The 20,670-nt window shown below is 36.8% G+C and overlaps 1 protein-coding gene across 4 annotated transcripts in view; it reads left to right on the top strand.

Moving 5' to 3' along the window:
• Positions 1-20,670, top strand: part of FAM135A (family with sequence similarity 135 member A) — an 84,944-nt gene that overhangs the window by 61,290 nt on the left and 2,984 nt on the right. For 3 of the 4 annotated variants that reach the window (XM_050314425.1, XM_050314426.1, XM_050314427.1), the window contains 8 exons: positions 2,110-2,183; positions 2,486-2,640; positions 2,889-5,205; positions 7,217-7,377; positions 9,068-9,159; positions 11,168-11,265; positions 16,454-16,605; positions 18,743-18,853. In XM_050314425.1, coding sequence (XP_050170382.1) covers positions 2,110-2,183; positions 2,486-2,640; positions 2,889-5,205; positions 7,217-7,377; positions 9,068-9,159; positions 11,168-11,265; positions 16,454-16,605; positions 18,743-18,853 — 3,160 coding nt within the window. Of the gene's footprint in view, positions 1-2,109; positions 2,184-2,485; positions 2,641-2,888; positions 5,206-7,216; positions 7,378-9,067; positions 9,160-11,167; positions 11,266-16,453; positions 16,606-18,742; positions 18,854-20,670 lie in introns of those variants that run through there. The other variant, XR_007628833.1, reaches the window with a different exon arrangement.

Genomic DNA, 20,670 nt, shown 5'->3' with positions numbered 1-20,670 from the left:
GTGCTCACAATCTAAAGTCAAAACTATCTTGCTTGCTTCCTGGCAAACAGCTGTGTTCTCTTTTTATGACATAAACCACAGACTTCTACTAATTTGGCAGTGTTCCTGTAACTATTACCTGATTGATTAGGATCTTCAATTCATTTTTAAATTGCTTAGTTTAGAATAATAACGTCCACCCTTCATGATCAATTGTTCTAAAATTTAGGATTTAGGCTGTAAAATTATCTATTAAGTCTGTTGTATAAGTCTTCTTCTCTATTTCTGGGGGAAGGGTTGAGGATTAGCTCTGACAAAATCATGTATTTGCAATGTAAATGCCTACTGAGAAAAGCCAGCTGGGAAAACGCAGCAGAGTACTTAGGAACACCATTTTTGGTCCCACATGTGTATGCATAAACTCCTAACAACAAATTCTGAAGAAAAGCAGATTGACTTCCTTGCCACTGCTGAGAGTGGAAGTTGTGTTTACAAGAAAGTGTGAAATTTAGTGTTTTCTTTTTACTTCAAAACATTTTCCATGACTATTCAGAGCTGATATTATGACTGAGATTAATTTCATGTAATACAGCTAAATAAATTCTGGGAGGTTGGGACAGGACTTTTCAGCTTCTAGAGCAGGTTAAAGATTGGAGGTTTAATGTTTGTGGTTTGGGGTTGGGTTTTTTCTTAAGCACCTTGGAACAGTTTTTTTCCCGAGATTTTCATGTGTTAAGAAAACAAAAATAGGAAAGTGTAGAAGCCACAGAACATAAACTTCATCCAAATAGTACTCTCTGAAAGTACACTGGGCAGTGTATCAGGAGAGAAGATGAACTCCCCTGCAAGTGCTTGTCTCTGAACAGAGTTAATGTGGTCCTGAATACCTGATGTTTGCCAGTTAATGCACAAGATTTTCCTAGTGCCATGTTTGTGCCCAGGGTGGATGCACATGCTGGCCACAACTCTGAGTGAAAGTGCTGAGAGAATTGAACTAGGTCTGATGCTTCACCAGATACCCTGAAAACTCCCTCAGTCTTGGAAATTCAGTCACTTAAGAGGAAAACACAGAGTATATTGAAGAAATAAAGGAGTAGGAGGCCAGGAAGTGGTTGGTAAATAAATTATTTTTTCAGAATCATATGTGACTCATATGTGATTCTCTAAGTGGGATAGATATTTTGTTTTAATTGATACAAACAAATTGATGTTAATGCACAAGCAGTTGCCAACAACCACTGCACAGCACATTCTCTTTGATTTGATTTTTTTTGATACAGGTGATTGGGCAGTTGCAAGAATAAAACACATAGAATGAATTAGTATCTATATATAATATTGGAAATGTGAGAAATCTCATTTTGCAGAACCTTAACTTTGGGGTTTCTGGATACTGCATTTTTAGTGCATTGATTATAGTTTTATTTGTAGTAAGCTGCTGTACAATTCACACTCTATTTAACACTACATATTTGATGTTAAAAAAATATGCTCCCCTATGTTATTAGTACCCTTTTAATATTGTATTGTTTATTGACCTCAGCCAGTTAAGTCTTGAATACAGTGCTTATAATTAACATACATTCTGTTACTGTCTTCGTCACTTGCAGATGAAATATTTACCAACAAAAGATTTTTTTGCTCAGTAGTTTACTGTGGGCTAGAGACTATTTGTGGAAAGTTTGAAACACTTCTCTGTATTTTGAGACTGCAGAATATCTAATAGGTTTCTGCTAGTGAAGGTAGTCCTCAGGCTCATTCAGAAGTGTCCGTTGAACAGTACTTTCCTTTCTTCTCAATGGCATGTCTCACAATATTTTTGTGTGGTTTTGTTTCAGGGGAGACTGATTTGGATGATTGATTGATTGACAGTCAAGTTTTCAGCAGACAGTTAAATCTAATGTAATTCCAAGTTACCCAGTGCACAAATTAAAATTCTTGTTTCAGTCTCTAGTCTTGTCTGTGGCATCGTCTTCCACATGGATAGAACACTTAAAAAAAAAAATAAAGAAACTGTCTATATTATACAAACAAATGAATAACACTGATGTGCAGGAATGCTGGTGGATTTTTTTAAATTATATGTAATGTAAAATAAGCTCTAACTTCATCTTCATTTGGATCTTGCAGGTGCGCAGATTTGCAGAAGCATTCTTTTGTTTTGAGCATCCCAGGCAAGCTGCTCTTGCCTATCAAGAACTACAGTGAGTAGCCTTTGAAAGTCCACAGTATGTAGATACAGTGTGTTATCCTGTAGCTTTTCTTGAGTAGAAGTAGTCTTGCAGAAATACATTAATTGAAGAGAAACTTATGTTCTCACTACAGATTTAAAGTAATGAAAGTTATATAAGAAGTTATTAAATATTAAAGTTATTAATAGTTAATTAGTAGAAGAGTTTCTATTAAAGTGAATTAAACTGTTGCTGTCAGTGTAAAAATAAATTTCTGTCAGTGTAAAAATAAAGAGTTCTGTTTTTTTCATGGAGGACTATTTCCTTTTTTTCAGTGCTCAAAGTCATCTACAGATGTGTGCAGCTATCAAAAACACTTCCTTCTGCAGTTCTCTTCCACCTCTCCCTATTGAATGCAGTGAACTCGATGGGGATATGAACTCTTTGCCTATTATCTTTGAAGATCGATATTTAGATTCAATTACTGAAGGTAAACACAGTAGTTTCCGTTTTGAAGAAATGAGCAAAAATTATGTAAAAATTATGTAAAACCTGAGTATTTTTCTTTAAATTTCTTTCTGGCTTTAAAGGAGTAATTTATTTGCTTGGATATGGGTTTTTAGCTTGAGTTTTGAGGATATGTAACATTCTATAATTGTTAGTGTTTTATAGCATTGGTTATCTGCATAATATTGATGAACAATCCTTTTCTTTCTTTGTTCCCTTTTTTGGTGAAAGATCTGGATGTACCCTGGTTGGTAGTTCAGAGTCTTCCAAGGGCAGAGTCCAATAAACTGGATAAATTTGAAGCTGAAGAAGGTTTTGTTGCTGGTTTTACTAGCCCAGAACTGAAAATAAGACCTGCCGGTGCCTCCATCTTTTGGCATTCAGAAACTGAAAAGATGCTATCAAAAGCTTTGAAAGGGAAAAATGAAGATGCAAATAAATCCAAAGTTAAGGTTACTAAGCTCATGAAAACAATGAAACCTGAGAATACAAAAAAAGTCATAAAACAGAACTCAAAGGACTCTGTGGTCTTAGTAGGCTACAAATGTTTAAAAAGTGCAGCACTGGAAGATGCCTCTAGAAGCTCAGAAGGCAAGCCTTCATACAATGCTAATGAAGGGCTGGACCCTACATTAGGTGGATTTCCTTGTGATACAAAGACCTGCACCAGGCAGATAAGTCAAAGAGAACTTCCATTTTTACCATCTGGAACTGAGGAAAAGACTGCCAAGACTGAAGGTGACCAACCAGGTCCAAGTAGTCCTGTGCACTGTGAAAATGAGGTTATTTTTGATAGACTGACTATCTCCCAGACAGGTTCTGAAACTAGTCAAGCAGACAGTGCTTTACAGCAGAGAGGTACACTTGAAGGTTGTCATGGTGGTCAACCAGCTTCCTCAGGAGTCAGGACAATTGAGGTCAAACCAAGTAATAAGAATCCTTATGAAGGGGGGAAAGTAGAGGTTCACATTGGACCATGGGCTGAGTTTCCGCAAAGTGGAGTGCCCGGAGAGAATTTGCAGACACTCAGTTTTCAGCCTTCAGAATCTGGAAATAAATTTAATTTCGGAGAACAGGAACCAGTCCTTGAAAAGGAAGATGCCCATGAGAGAAACTGTCATCATACCAGTGACGTCTTAACAAAAATGAAAAATAATCCTCCTACTCTTTCTTCGAAAGAAAGTCAACTTTCTGCAAGTGGAGACATGACTAAATTACCTGATGTTAGTGTGACATGTGCCTCTTCTCGGTTTTCAGATTCAGGTGTAGAAAGTGAACCAAGTTCTTTTGCAACTCACCCCAACCCTGATCATGTTTTTGAAAATGTTCAAGGGCAAAGTGCAAACAATGGTGAGAGAGTATTTCCTCAGCCTTTACTAAAAGTAGACTGTGCTATAAAAAATGCAATAGAAAGCCACTGCACTGAGAGTACGAGTGCTGTAAGTGAAATACAGTCATCCCTGACATCCATAAATTCACTGCCTTCAGATGATGATGAGCTGTCACCTGATGAGAATTCGAAGATATCTGTTGTACCTGAATGCCAGCTAAGTGACAGCAGAACGGTACTGGACCTAGGAGCAATTGACTTGACAAAATGTGATGACAGTAAAACATCAAACAGCAATTTGCATCAACAGTGTGTTGTATTTTCAGGGCACGTGGATAACAAAACTCTGTCTATACATTCCTTGCTCTCAGGAACAAAAGATCAATTACAGTTAGAGGTGTCCTCGTCTGAAACAACTACTGATGCGAAAAGTTATAGCCCGCAGGCAGACCCTGGCACAACCTGCAAGGATTCTCAGGAGCTTGGTAGGCATCCTGATGCTACAGAAGAAACAGTAAAATTGCATTTGGAAATTACTTGTATGGGTGAGCCATCTGTTGTTTCAGGTTCTTCATCTGTAAATGCAGCGTATGAGGTTGAAAAAACAAATGAAGGAAAACATAACGAGCCTGTAGAACCAAAGGTGACAACTGAAGAACTGTCAGTAGCTAAAAGTGAAACTGGTACAGATAATCCTTCTCCAACCGGTAGTGCTGACATGGTAAAACAAGGGCTTGTTGAAAACTATTTTGGCTCTCGAAGCAGCACAGATATTTCAGATATTTGGCCTGTGGACAACAGCAATCCTGTTAGCCCTCAAAAGGAGGCATATGAAAAACAAATTATTTGTTCTTCCCAACAAGATGAGGAAGAAGAGGAGGATCAAGAAATGATTGAAAATGGGTATTATGAAGAAACAGACTATAATTTATTAGATGGAGCCTCCAGTGCTGACCAGGATCATGGCTTAGCAGAAGAGAGAGCTCTGAGATCTGAAAGGATTGATAGTGGACACCTGCAGGATATAATGACTGTGCCTCCTGTCTGTACTCCTGGTTGTCTGTCTTTTCCATCTTCTCTGAGAGACTCTCCTTGCAATGTTATCTGTTCTTCAAAGAATAAATCTGATGCAATTACACAGCAGCCGGGCAGCTCATCCTACAGCTCAGCATCAGCTGTTTCCTGGTATGAAAGCTCCCCAAAACCTCAAGTCTTAGCGTAAGTGATTGTTTTAAAACAAAGTTTTTTCCTTTTAGAAATTAAGTTAGTATAGTGTAGAGGGGGGAAAAACACATGGTTAGGTTGTAGGGTGTCCCCAGGACTGTGGCTTGGGTTCTGCATGCTCAGGTAACAGCGTGTTTTAGGTGTTCACTTAACAAGTGTGCTAGCACTGAATTCCTTCTGTCACTTATCTTGTAATTTCATGTAGTTTGGCAAACTTCAAGCAGAATACGAATTTTTTTTGTTTCTCTAATATGTTACTTAAAAATAATTCAGCTGAAAAGTGATATTGTAATGGATACTGAGCATAAAAATAGTGTTTAATGAAATGGAAACTTTAAAATAGCAAGCTTGAGAAAATACACTTTTTTGAACAAAACCAAAAACATTCTGTAACTCGTTGTCCATCTGATTAGTTAAGTGAAGCAGATGTGCAGTGCAAGCCATGGTGATGGCTTTATATTTAAATCTTAACTTCAAATATCAAAAATGTAACAGCGTGGAGATCACAGTTACACTGCAGTTCAGATACCAGGAAAGCCAAATTTAGAGGAACATCAGGGATCCCAGGGATCCTCTTGCTGTAAACATAGGAGTTTCCCTGATAACCCCCACCTGCTAACTGAACATGGGAAGCAGCAGCTTAATGTGTTGTATTGGAAGTAAAATGTTGCTATCAGAGAGAAGAAAATTTAGAAGATAGGTAGAAACAAGGGGAGTGCTTTGGAGGCAGAAGAGAGAAAGGCCCAGATAGTTTGTGAAAAGCAGCTGAGAACAGGAGGAAGGACTGAGCTGTCAGTTGTGGAGGAAAACAGGTTCAAAGTGAAAAAGTAGCTTCTGAAATAGTGGAGAGTGTGGACTGAGAGAGATGAAAAGCAGAGACTACTCAGGTTGTTCTGTAACAATAAAAGAGTGAACTCAGAATAAAATCAAGGACTTGGCCTTGGGAAAAATGCAGAGTCTTCTGGAGCATGAGGTAACTGTAAATCTAGAAGACATGACCTGCTCTATTGAGAACCAGCCTTCGTATGTTCAGTTCAAAAAACGTGCCTTGAGTATGAACTTGGGAAGCTTCTTTTGCAGAGTGTTAAGACTAGCTGCCAGCAGTGGTTTCTGTTTAGGCTGACTTCACTGAGGCTTGTGCCTGCCAACTAGTGAGGAATGAGCTAAAGATAAAACTGGGAAAACAGAGAACAGAAAGTAGAATTGGAGGGAAACAGTGAGCAGGCAAAAGAGGACAGCATACAGCATGACACTGTGAGAAGGAACAGAAGGATTAAGGAGGGAAAGAAGTACAGGAAAGCATAAAGCTTGAAGGGCTGCGGGAAAGTGATACACAATTAATTACGTAGGAAGGTCATACACAAAAAATGAAGGGAAAGGGAAGAAAGGGAGGAACATAAGGAGCTCCCAGCACATGGGGAGCTCAGCTGTTAAAAACCTTATAGTGTATTAAAAACCTTTCATGCTTTCATATAATATGTAGAAGATCAGAAGTCTGGATCTGGCTATTCAGCCTACCAGAGGGACCTCATGGTGAATGATTAGAGCACTGACTCCAGATCTCTGTTTACCTAGGAAATAGGTTTGGTAAGGATTATCAAAAGTCAGTGGAAATCTTTACCTTGACTTCTGATTGGTTATAATTCCTGTAATTTTGTTATTGCATGTAAACAAAACTGTTGTTTGGTCAAGACCAGAACTAACGCAGAGTCTTCGGCGGTTTCAGAAATACTTCTGAGTTTGCAGAAGTGTCCAAAGGAAAGATGAGAGTAGAGCTTGAGATAGTTTCTGTTGCAGAGGAAAAGGGGCTGTCAGAATCTGCAATAAAAAATATTTTGAGGAAATGGTTGTTTCCTGAAAATAGTAATTTGATAAATATATTTTCCTTTGTATCAATTTCATAGAATACAAAGCAAAAAGACAGTAGAAAGCAGTTCCATAGAAGACCCTACATCTGTCTAGCAATAGTAAAAGTTGTTTTATCATAAATATGGTTTTGTTCCAGTTTCCTACAGGCCAAAGAAGAATTGAGGCAACTTAAACTTCCTGGATTTATGTACAGTGATGTTTTCAAACTGGCTTCTTCGGTACCTTATTTCAGCATGGAAGAGGATGATTGTTCAGAAGAAGGAATACATCTCATAGTCTGTGTCCATGGCCTAGATGGTATGCTGGGAAATGTGATACTGAATGAGATAGTGGTTCAGATTACCAGTGAGGTTTAGCTTGTGTCATTCGGACTCTGAACTGAACACTTCTGAAATAGGTTCACTGGAGGGAAATGGGAATCTGACATTGGCTGTTATATCTGACAATGTGTTCCATAAAATCTTTTAAATTAAGAATTCTCTGCAACATTTGTCGTTAGTAAAACTTCCATGCATATAAACCTGTTTCATGCCATAGTTCACATTAGGTGCCTCTTTTATGTCATAAAGGTATTTATGACATATTTACCATGTTTGGTAATAGAATGGAGTTACTGACAAAACTGTGTTGTTTAGAATTGTCAGTTGTCAAGGACAATGAAATAAGTGTACCTTGTTAGGAAAGAGAATAGTACAATAGTAAAGTGCAGTCAAGTGTCTGTAAGGTTTTAAAAGATTAGGTCACTGAATCACAGAGTAGTTGATGCTGAAAGGGATCTCTGGGGTTTGTCTAGTCTACTCCCTCCTCAAAGCAGGGTCAACCTACAACAGGTTGCCCAGGACTCAGCCCAGTTGGGTTTTTGAGTATTTTCAAGGACAGAGACTTTAATGTGGTAGAAATGATAAAATCTCTTGCTAATTGAAAGGGTTGGAAAGTTCAAATAGCTTGAATATATTTGTGTGCTTTTAGTTCAAAGTGTACATGCACGATAAGAAATAATATCCCCTCTAGTTAAGATATTTCTGCCATCAGTGTTTTTGTGGGGTTTTGAGATGCTTCTAAAATTAACAATGTAAGGAAACACAAGAGGGCAGTAGAATAGAGTATTGGACTGGACTGACAGAGCCACCTTCTTCATTTTTCAAATTCCTAAGTTTAAAAAAAAAAAAAATAACAGCATAACTTTTCTCCTTTGGCCAGAAAGCAGCCTTTGCTAACCACTTTTAAAAAAGGAACTCAGAAGTATTCCTTCTTACTAGCATAGATATTCAAGTGCTTTTGTGGGCCTATAATTGTCACAAAAGTTAATTTGACCAAAAAACTGTTGTTGAAACAAAACCATGTGTTTGAAGCCTTAAAAAAGCCCACATAGTTGGACTTTTCTTATGAAATGATGAGTTCATACAAGTTATTTCCTATAAGTGACATATTTAAATAAAAAACTTGGTTTATAATTAATGCAGAAAAGGTAGTCTTTCTTCAAAAGCATCCAAGATTATTGACATAGAAAAATCTTCAGGATGCCAGTTAAACTAGCATTTTTTGTCTTGGGTACCAGTCTAAAAGTATTTTTATCTGCTGACAGTCCCATCTGCCTTTTGATTCTATGAAAATGCTCCTTCATTGAATTCTTTAAGCTAGCTTTGAGTTGTTTAATTGATTTTTATCAGAATTAATTAGGTTTCCACGAATGTAATGTTCACAGTCCTACGTATCTGTTGGATGCTAAGAAAAATCAAATATGACTTCCTACATCCTTGCATTTTTAAAAATGTTTGCATTGAATGTCATTTTCATAGACCATTTTGTCACTTAATTTGACACTGCAGTTTATCTTGTGAAGTCTTAATGAATTTTAATTAGGGCTGAGAATATAATTAGCTGTGTTTAAATATAAAGTTGTGCTGTAGATTCGTTTCAGTATTCTGAGTACTTTTATTCAGGTTAACTTTGGAGGATCTAACTTTTGATTGTTTTTTCTTTTAAGGTAACAGTGCGGATCTAAGATTAGTGAAGACTTACATTGAACTAGGCCTGCCTGGAGGAAGAATCGATTTTCTTATGTCTGAAAGGAATCAGGTATTTGCCACCTAAAAAAGAATTTTTGTAAAGCAATAAGCAGCATACACCTTCAGACATGTTTTATTTACTTATTTACCACATTTTGTGTATTTTGATTGTATTCATGGAATCCATGATTTGATCTGTGGCTTAACTCAAAGTAATTACAAAACCTTGTATGTCGTTGAACATAAATATTTAAGGAGTAGCATTTGTTGTTGCCATTTTGTTTTGTGTACTGTGTCTCCTGAGTTCCCAGCATAAGCTATTTGGATTGTGGGTAAAATGTGCTCAATAATAATGTTAAAGATGGTGATAGTGAAAACTGTTGTAGTAAGAAGGGAGATGTGTTATTTCAGAGGATCTGATATATTTTTTATTTATCAGATTTATCTCTCTTGTTCTTTCGTCAGTGTACTGCAAGATCCACAACATAACATTAAACCAATATCAAGCTGCCTCTTGTGTTAACTTTTTTGGAATTTTATTATTTTCAGATGAAGTAAACTTGGCAAAGCTCAGAAGACCAGTTTTTACTTTTTGTTTGTGTGTGTGTGTTATATTGTATTATATGTACTTCAGCAATGAATTAGAACAAAGTCTCTTCAATGGCTCAAACAGAAGGTTCATTTAGTGCAGTAGCATTCTTCTGGCGGTAGCTCCTGGGATGCTTTGTGACATGTGCCAAGCCATGCCTTCTCTTCTCTTCCCCTATAGGTTTTGTCAGTCAGCAGTTGTGAGACTGATTTGTGAGCTCCACTGAGACCACTGAGCGTAGTAACTACTGACAGACTTCTCCCTAATGTTGGCTGACTCTTTTTGAAAGTTTTTACTTCCAGTTTCCACAGCATACAGTTGAGATTAATTCTGTAGTTCATATACATTAGTAATTCAGTTGCAAAAAAGGAAATTGAAATCATTTTCCCTACAGCTTGTTTTGGAAAAAAATACTTAATAATCATTCCTCATTCTCTGCTTTAGTTAATCAAGTATTTTATAAACAAGTGTAATTTCTCACTCAGGAGGCAACTGAAGAGGCTTAGTCCATTCAGTATTTCTTAGGATTAGATGTGAAACAGTTTCTGTTCATCCATGATATCCTTCCCTGCCTACTTGAAAGGTCTTGTCATTTAAAGTTGGATGATCAGAACTAGAAAGAGCATTTAAGATGATTGTGCACTATGGACTGACAAAATGCTATACTGATATTTTCTTTCCTTGCTGTCCTAATGTAGCTGATTATATGCAGCACAGATTATTGTTTGCCTATACAGTTAGGGCTGGTTTTCCCTGTGTAACATTGGTTTGCATTCCTCACCATTTTATCATCTAGGTATCCAGTACTATAAGATTCTTCTGAGATTCTGCTTGGTTCTGGATTTGATTATTCTGGATATTTGGGTTTGTTTACAAACTGACATCTCATCTCCTTCTTCCCTTTCCCAGATCATTTACAATATGCTGAACATGAAAGATTTTAGCACAGATCCTTTGGAACTTTTGTTGAAAAGTTTTAGGCAGCCTTTGCCTATATCTTTTAATGTCTCACTGCTAATCATTGTGGAGAATCAGCTATGAACTGGAGATCAGGCTTTAAGGACTTTGTTTATTTTTTCATTTTGAATAAACAGTGCTAATGTAGACTCTTTCTGCTGTTGCCATAATTGTCTCACTTCTATTTCATGGGCAGTGTGATTTAGTTCTGAATATGCAGCTTGGTCTTCTGTCTCACTACAGATAATCTTATGTGTAGAGGAAGGCTTAGAAGTCAGGCTGGCTGTGAGTTAATGTTAAGATTTGTTTGGATAGTCTTACAGTAAAATGTGTATCACTATTCCTTGTTAAAAGAAGACAACTTGAAAAAGTTATAATTAGCTGTAGTGTTTGTATTCGGAGTTAATATGGATGTTTTTATTTGTGTGCTGTTGATTAAAACACTGGGATATAAGAATTCAGACTGAATGCAGAATGTATATTGCTGCATTAGAAAATACAGTTATTATTTTTTATTTCTTTTATTTTACAGAATGATACCTTTGCTGATTTTGATTCCATGACAGATCGTCTTTTAGATGAAATTATACAGTATATACAAATTTATAATCTAACTCTTTCAAAAATCAGGTAATATCTGTTCTATACTATTTATAGAAATAAACTTAAAACTAGAACCCTGGATTGTTCTGAACTGTGATGCTCAGGAGCAGGCCATAAGAGAGATGGGAAAAAACTTTGGGATGGGGGAGGAGTAGGGGAAAGGAGGACAGTGGAGAGACAGGGAATTCCCAGCTGAAAGAAGACTAAACAATGTTGTAAGCTCGCCTAGTCCTGTTGGTAGTTTTAGGTCAGAGTTAAGCATTACATTTAAGGAATTGCTGTCCTGTGTTTCCACAGATCCTGCATGATAGGGTTCTGCAGAAAAACAGATAATATTTTGAGAAAGTTGAAGGAAATGTAATAGCATTATGCCAGGATGAAGTCAGCTTCCTTCTGATTTTATAATCTCTTCACCAAGTATGACATAGTAGACTGTTTGTCTTGTCATTCCTATAGGGTAATTTCATCTTGTGACGTTCAAGGGCAGCTGCATGAGAACATATTTCATCATTTTTAATGCTTTCTGATTATTTCATCTGCTAAAGGACATGTTTTACATCTTTTTAGAAGACTCACCACAGTCTATGCACTCCTGTTTTCTTTTTTCATTTACTTCCAGGGAATGTCCATTTATTTACACAAAACAGGGTGCACATTTGGGCAGACTACCTTACTAGGTCAGCTGTGTTGTTGGAATTAGCTCATCGATAGCTGAAAGGAGCTAATTCAAGCCTGACTTCATCCATTTGTTTAGACATCTCAAATTATGCATCTGGAAGGTTTTTTGACTTGCTAGTCACCTGCATTTGCTACAAGTTTCTGCACAGACGTGTTTGGTAGGCCTTACTCAGCTAGAGAAAACATCTGACATACTTGGACATAATCTCACTGTTTAAACAAATATTTCTGCTTTGAGATAGGCAAGATTAACTTTGTCTAAACTGTTGATCTAAAACTTAACAAAGCACTGTGATCACACTTGTGTTACGCAGACTACACACTAGCACCCTTGGACAGGATAGTTCTGTAAGGTAGAACTACCAGCACCAGCACACACCAGTGCCTTCTCTCCCATGCTGTGGTCTGAAGGCTGTAATGAGCAAACCAACCCAGTTACCTTCTCCTTGTTTGTACCTGAGAACTGAACTCTTGTTTGCTTTTGGTTTGCTTCTCTCCTAAGACTTTCAGTTTGTAAATATTTTTTCACTTTTATTTATTACTTCTCACTTGAAAGAAAAAAGAAATTACAAATTTTTATTTTAGTTTCTTTTTCAAGGTGTGTACTTGTCTTGGGCCCTGCTGAAGCAGAAGTTTTCATTTCTTAATTTTAGCTTTTCTTACAAGAAAGTTAAATCTGTCAGGAAATCCTGCAGCTGTTTCCTGGTAGCTACATGAGAGTGTTGGCAGAAAGACATGTGCTTCCATGCAATTCCTTGAAGAGATGACCTAGAAAGCCCAGAAAAGTATTATTAAGAAATCCTCTCTTCCAGTAGCCAATGCTTTCCTGCCTCGTTCTGGTTATGCCACTGTAGAAAGCAGACTTTGTGGTAGTTATGCATGCTCCTGAATGATGCTGGTTTCTCCTCATAAAATCTCCCTGTCTCCTAAAGGAAGTGTTCTCCCTACAAGTGCTGCTCAGTAGCTCAGTCAAATCGGACATCAGTTTCCAGATCTATAATGATTTTGTATGGCAAAAAAAGCTGACATCCTAAGATTGGTAGATTCTGTCTTGCTTAAATAGTGGGATGGACTGGAGCTTCAATGTGAGGAGAATGATGTTCACAGTGGGTGTTTTGGCTTTCTTGGCCTTGGATCTGGATGGATTTATTTTCATACTTCTGTATTTCCAGTTTGCCCTTGTACTTTTTCTTTTGTTTCTCATTGACTCTTTTTTATTTCCCATTCTCTGTTATTCCTAACATTGGCTTTCTCTCCTGAGTTACAAGATTGTGCTCCTGCAGTGTCCATTAATAGACCATTGGGGACCTCTGCCATGTGGTACCTGTGTCTGCACTCTGCTACACTACACTTTATTCTGGTGATGCACAGTTCAAGCTGCACAGAATAACTGCTTGTTATTAATAGAAACTATAGTGAAACTAAAGCAGCTGTAGACCTGACTTGTTACTTCACTGCCAGATGATTGTTGTCACAGAGAAGACAAAATCAGCTCAAGACAAGTCTAGGGACGTTCTGAGATTCTGCACTGTCAGGTAGATGTGAAGTCTTGTCCTTCAAGTAATGGCAAAATCCTGTTTCCTGTGCTGCATTCTTGTACTGAGAAAAGAGAATGCACTCCCTGTATCATCATAACACAGAGCCATATTACAGTGTCAGCTTCAGTAAACACTTTTGGTACAGCCATAACTAAGAGCAGGTATTGCAGCACTTCACTGTTTAACACCTGTATTCATCTCTGAATAAAATCTTTGTGCTCACTACAAGCATGTAGCAAGCATGAGCTGAAAGCTTGATTCAAGCCAACTACAATTTGTCTTATAAAAGAACTGTTTGGTAAAGAATCACAGGAGGCTTTAGGTTGAGGGGACGTCTGGAGGTCACTGGGACCAGTTACCCACTCATACCAGTGCCACCTTCAAAGTTAATGCAACTTCAAAGCATGTCAAATTGCTCAGTTAGACCCATTGAAGTTTTGAGTGCCTGTGAGGATGGGAGCCCTCCCAGGTAATCACATAGCCAGGAAATAAAACACATGGTCTTACAATGTAGTTGTCAGAAACCATTTTGCTCATGTCAGGTCTTACATGAATTTCTGATGACCTGTATTGGACTTTGACCTCGGGTGGATTATATCTATTCATTTTTTCAGCACATTATTGATTATGGATTTTGATTGATTTTTCTTTCTTCCATGAATTTTTATAGTTGGACAGGATTTTTGTTTGTTAGCACAGAATAATGAGGTTTTGCTATGTCTAATTTTCTAGAATGATCTGAATTGGTAGACTTGTGTCATAAAGCACATATAAAACTTGTCATTCTGTAAGCTTCAGTGTGTTAATGGTATCTTATATTCAGAAGACAGTAATATTGCCACCTGGTGTTCAGAAATGCATTGCTTTTGCAGAGCATCCCATGAGTAGGATGGATTCCATTTTTGTCCTACACTTTCAAGATGCTTTTTGAAGGGTTTTCCTTTTCCTTTCCTTTTTGATTTGACCAAATTCTTAAACCTTTCTTTATTAGAAAAGAATATCAATGTATTACATGTTCACCTGAACATCTGAATTTGATCACAACATATTACTGTAACCTTTGTTCTTTAAAGTTTTTTCAAATTAAGTACAGATGTTTAATCTTTGAGGTACGTTCATATTAGCTAATTGTGAGCACCCTTTTTTCTGCAAATGGATCTTTCATGTTTCTGAAGTTTTGGTTTAGGGATGCCCATATTCGTGAGGATGATAGGACTGATTGATGGATTGCTGCTTTTTTCCAGAAATTGCCATTTGTTACGGTACAATATAATAGTTTCTCATCCGTTTTGTGACCTGTAGTAAATACTGTCTGAACTGTTACAGAACTGTCAAGAGAACATCTCTGCTAATGTTCAGATCTTCTTTAGAAAACAATCTCTTTTATTCAGGAGCAGTTATGTCATGCAGATCATCTTCAGGATAAACTCAATTTCTGTGGGCATTTGTTTTTAAATCTGTGCTTTTGTTGTTCTTGTGTGGACTTTATGATATACTCTGAGAAAAGTTTTAAATTTTAGTATTCAAGAAAACAGCTCAGTATTTTGTTTTGCAAATGCACTGCTGTTGTGCTGACACCACAGAGGATGCATAATCTTTCATTTCAGAATTAGTTAGGCAAACACAGCAAGCTGAGGCTAAGAATTTCACATGTTGAAGCAATTTTGAAAATCTAGTAGTAAAAGCAAACAGGAAGAGTATACTCATATGTTTAAGCTGTGTATTGATGATGAACAAAAAGTCTGTTCTGTCATAGAAATACGTAATTATTTCAGAGTTTAGGAGTTCAGGGGCGGTTCTGCCATTCCATAACCAAATGTTTGAAATTTTTCATTTACCTTTAAATTGGAGTTTTCTGAGTCAGTGATTCTTGCTTGAGAAGCATTCAAACAGTCAAATAATCTTTTAGCACTGGATTTTTTTACAGATATTACAGATATTAGCTATTTTTGTTGATTAATGTAATGATACAGAGCAAATAGGAAGGATGATCTTACAGGTATAGTGTTGTGGCACATATGTGATCCAGCCATGATAGTTCTCCTATATATAATCTTGGATGGTTTTCTGTTTTCTGCATGTCCAGAGATTACATCTGTGACATAGGAAAGAACATTTTCCTTCTGATTTTGTGAGTCTGGTCTGTAGAATATACTCTTTAAGTCACTGCCTAGTGTGGTGTGGTCCTTATCTTAGCAGGGAGCTGTAAGCATGATAACTAGAATTGTTTTATTTGTAGTGTCCCTTTTAAAGAAATGGTTTATATAGACTTGTGGGGACGACAGTAGGCACCTCAGATTAAGTACTATTTATTCTTAGATGCATCAAGCTAAAGAGTCCCATCTATCTTTTCCTTACGTTGCTTAACCAGGGAAACAACCAAAAGTAATATTCTCCTGGCAGAATATTCATATTCTTCACTTGCCCATTCAAGCTGTTAATCACTTCTTTTGGTCCAGCTGCTAAGAAGATCTAAGATGTTGCTTCTACTTTTAAATAATCAGGTTCATTTAAGTTGGCGTTCCCCCTTATGGGAGTACTTTTGGAATCTGTCTCCACTAGATTGTTTCAGTAATGCTCCTACATTTATCATACTGAATGCCATCACATGCCAAAGTAGTGGTTTTTTCAGTCATGCACAGCTCATAAAATATTTTCTGAATACTTGGTGCTAAGAGAAATGAACCCAGAAATAATCTTGGGTTTGGGTGGGAGATGCTGGTGGAAGGATAGTTTGTTTCTGCTAGGTTTTAAAAAATGCTGTACAAAGTAATTCTGGAGGAGCTCAGAACATGTTTGTAATGAGTTTGTGCAGCTTGAGTGATATGGACAAGCTATGCTTGCTTGTGACCCAAAATACAGGTATCTGAATGGCAAATTTTCATTAATTTTTTCCTATGCTCTTTCAGCATTTCATGACACCAGTTTTCTTTTTCTCTGTCTAAAAGAAAAAGATTGCCATAAATATCTATGTTATACTGTTTTTTATTTTTAAACAGCTTTATTGGACACTCACTGGGTAATTTAATAATCCGTTCAGTGCTTACAAGACCTCGATTTAAGTATTACCTCAACAAACTTCATACCTTCCTGTCTCTGTCTGGACCACATCTTGGTACCCTCTACAACAGCAGTGCTCTTGTTAATACAGGTGAAGTATTATTTTCAGTAGTATAACTTTAGGGGAAAATATGTATTTGAGATACATTTAGCAATTTCATGTGAGGTACCCATTTCTTCATTACTGTGATAATGAGAAAGTGCACATTTCACTGTCATAAGAAGAAAGAAAGTATCAACAGAAGGATGTGTCAACCATACAAGAGATGGTTGACCTAAGTATTTTCCAGTGTTTGGTTCTGGTTTTCTGTTACACTATAAATAAATTCCAGCTTTAATCTGTTGAGCTCGATTTATTATAAACTGAATTTTCATATACTTAATTTGCCAAACAAGTAGATAAGATGCATTGAAATTATCTTGAATTACTAGTGTCTTTTCTCTCTGAAAAATGCCTTACAACCTGCAGTGTGTTTCTGCAGATGTGTTTGTGCCTTATGAATGTCTTTTTTCTAAAGATTAAATATAGTTCTAGAACTTGGAGAAATAGATGACTTTTGAAATAAATGTTATAAAATGCTTTTGGGTAGCTTCAAATTTTTATATGAAAACTTGTTTCTGAGACTGCCATCTACCTCGGAGAGCCCAGCCCCAAAACAAGTAGCACTTTTTTCACTGAATAGAAACATGGTCATTAAACTCTTTAAAAACACTCTCAAAAGTGATACTTTGTTTAGTGCCAGTTTATTTATTGATTATTATTTTGTGTCATGTAAAAATGAGGAGCTAAAAATTAACTTGTGTTGAGCTTAAGAGAAGTGGACAGGAATTGGTGGCTACATGGAGTTACTCTTTGAGTTTATAGAAGGAGGGAGAACAAGAGATTTTTTAGTTTGATTGAAACGGTTTCTAGCCCTCAATACGCTGCCAGGGAGGTTCACTTCAGGATTAAGACATCGACAATATAATTCCCTGTGGGCACCTACTGAGCAATCCTAGTGTACACTGAATCCTAGTGTATCTGTGGACAGTGTCTCTGAAGTACTCTAGTCTGTAACTGAATCTCACCCAAATCACCCAGAAGTGTTTAGCATCAGTTTGCTTTTAGAAATTGTTGTTTTCTAGGATGCAAAGGCAGGGCTGTTTGCTTGTTTATATAATCAGCAGCAAATGACTTTCAGTCAGTGCAGGTTAAATTTATCACTTTGATAATTCTGGATTATCAAAGCATAATCCAGAATATATTCACTGAAAAAAACAAGGATTTCTGGAATATTTTATCTCTTTTATAGTTGAAAAATGTCCAGAATGTCCTTTTCTTGTAATGGTCTTCCTTTATTTTTAAGATTGTGGAAAACACCAAGATAATAATAAGTAATGGTTATTAAACTCTAAATAACTATACTGCATGTATACATTAATAACTACCAATAAATTTACTGGAAAAGGTTTCCCAGAGAAGTCATGGATGCCCAGTCCCTGTTCAGTGTTCAGGACCAGGTTGGATGGGGCCCTGAGCAACCTTCCTGGTTTAGTAAGTGGCATCCCTGCCCATGGCTAGATGATCTTTGAAGTCCCTTACAACCTAACAATTCTGTGATTCTATTCTGTGAAATTTCTATTTAAAAGATAAGTATTTCTCTGAGAGTTGAATCCATGCATAAAGACATTCCTGAGGCAGCAAGGGCTTGGTTGCCTGCTTTGCTTTTGCATGGAGAGTGAGGTAAGATTTTCTGAAAAGCCAGTTAGCCCCCTGGGTCATTGACTAATAAAGAGAACACAGCACCATAGAAATATTCCTCAGAGAAAATTCTGCTTCCTTTTTTCAAGCTATATGTAATGAGTTCAGTTAGAAATCTGAGAAGTAATGCCTGTTGTTTAGTGCTACATATTTGAACATCAAAATGTTCTAATATTCTAAGATTATTGAAATAGAATGTGTACATTGCCTTATGGCTAACATTAGTAAGGATTTTCACTTTTTGCAAGTGTAGTTTGTCTTTAGAGGCAGGCATGTACATTAGTGGAAATAAAGGCCTTCATGTTTCATTATACAAATAAACAGGAAAGAATAATGAAAAAAACCTGTTTCTGGGCTTGACAATGCTTATGAAAAGTAGAATTTACATCTGAGAGCCTAAATTATGGATTTTACATACTGTACTCATGTTTAATTAGTTTTTATGTTTTATTGTGGATCTGTACTCATGTTGTACCTAACAATGCAGGACTGTGGTTTATGCAGAAATGGAAGAAGTCTGGTTCTTTATTGCAATTAACATGTCGAGACCATTCGGATCCACGACAGACATTCTTATATAAACTTAGTAAAAAAGCAGGTAAGCTTTGTTAATACTTCCTGTCTTTAAAAGGGCACTTTGTATAAATGTGAATAGGAAACCTAAAAAAAGAAATTGTTCCCAACAAGCTCCTGTTTCAGTTTATTTAAGAGTTATTTTGGCTTTAGTCCCATATTCTTCAAGTTAAGTAAACAGTAAACCATTTTTGTTGCAGAGGTGTGGACCATTAGTTTGAAAATTTGCTTCCTGACTAATGAGCAAAACTGAGTGCAATTACGGAGAGACTGTTTTGGGTTTTTTGTATCTATCTGTCTGTGAGCCACTGTGTGATGAGTCAAGTAAATATGCATACATTTAGGATTACCTGTTTCTTTATCTGCCTTTCTTATCTGTGTTTTATTGGGGGTTTTTTGTATGTGTTACATAGCATGTGAGGATGAAGAGAGTATGTTTAAATGTTGATCGACATAGACTGATGTTCCTCTAGACATTCCCCAGGATATCTCTTCCTTCTTCAGGTTTATTGAAAGATCTAGGCAGTTCACTTAGAATCACAGAATAGTTTGGGTTGGAAGGGACCTTGAAAGGTCATTGAGTCTTCCTTGTACATTTTATATGAATGTTAATGGACATTTCTCTAGGTAAAGTGTATGTAAAAAAACCCTCAATACAAGATAAGTAGACTCCCAAGGAATTTGCAAAGCTATTGCAGATTAGCCTGCAGAGAATTCCTGTCCTTGGTCTATTTATTCCAAATTCATTCTTTTCAACTCAGTACAAAGTTTTGGAACTGGCATCTGCATCTTCATATAAGATTTGCTTCAGTTATTTTTCATCAGCTGTGAAATAAAAAACTCCAGTGATTTGGCTGATCTTTTGAGGCAGTGTTGTTTTTTTTTCCTGTTTGAAGAGAACTGGAACCAAGATCTAGTTTGGATACATCTTCTCTATGTTTTTATATATTTACAAATTACTTTTTTTCCCTCATTTTCTGTGAAATATGGGAAGATACATCTACTTTTTGACATGCTAAAGTTCTTTGCATTGTTTCTGTAACTGACTTGATTTGGAGATCTAGTCTTCATCACATGGAGTGTTAAAAAATACTGAAAATTAAGAAACAAACTTTGTATATTAACTGTAGGTGGCTATGGTATTCAGAAGGGGCTGTTCTAAGGCAAAGGCAACTTATTTTCCTGAAGTATTCCATTGTATTTGGCCAAAAGCAGATGGGCAGCACCAGAAATCTACTGAACCTTTCTGGGGAAAACATAACAATTAAATGCCTTAAGGACTGTAACTGTGTCATTTCTGGGGTTTCCTACCTTTGCATCATCTTACTATTAGCATGTTTGTCCAAGAAGTAGGAAGTCTGAGTTTAGTTATAAAGGTTTCATTGTATCTGGGGGGTTGTGTAGGGTGGACCCCGCACCTGTGCTCGAGCTGGTTAAACCTCACAGTGAGGCAGTGCCTGAGAGAGGCACCTGCATTATGTGGGCTGTATTGTGTATGTCTTGATGAAAGGCATGAATTCTGATGCAGCTGTTGACTGAAACATCAGTGAAGGCAAGGCACCATTCATCTTTAGGTTTCTTTAAGCCATGTGAAGGCTTGACTCCTTTCTGTCAGCCAGAAACCAACCACTGTATTCCTAAGAAGCAAGATGGGTATTTGAACCATACTTGATTTAAATGGGAAACATTACAATTGGGTCATGCCCATGTGCATTAAATATGAACAGAGGAAAGGCTAGTACCCAACATCTTATCATTTTGTAGCTCTACCTATTGTAATTGATTTTTCTGCCTTTTCTTGCAAGATCTTGTAATGAAACGGTACCAAATTTTGTTTTAAAA

Source organism: Myiozetetes cayanensis, unplaced genomic scaffold, assembly GCF_022539395.1.
Source record: "Myiozetetes cayanensis isolate MyiCay16 unplaced genomic scaffold, myiCay2020 scf2-11, whole genome shotgun sequence".
Classification (NCBI taxonomy): Eukaryota; Metazoa; Chordata; class Aves; order Passeriformes; family Tyrannidae; genus Myiozetetes; species Myiozetetes cayanensis.
This window is presented reverse-complemented; position numbering and strand designations above follow the sequence as displayed.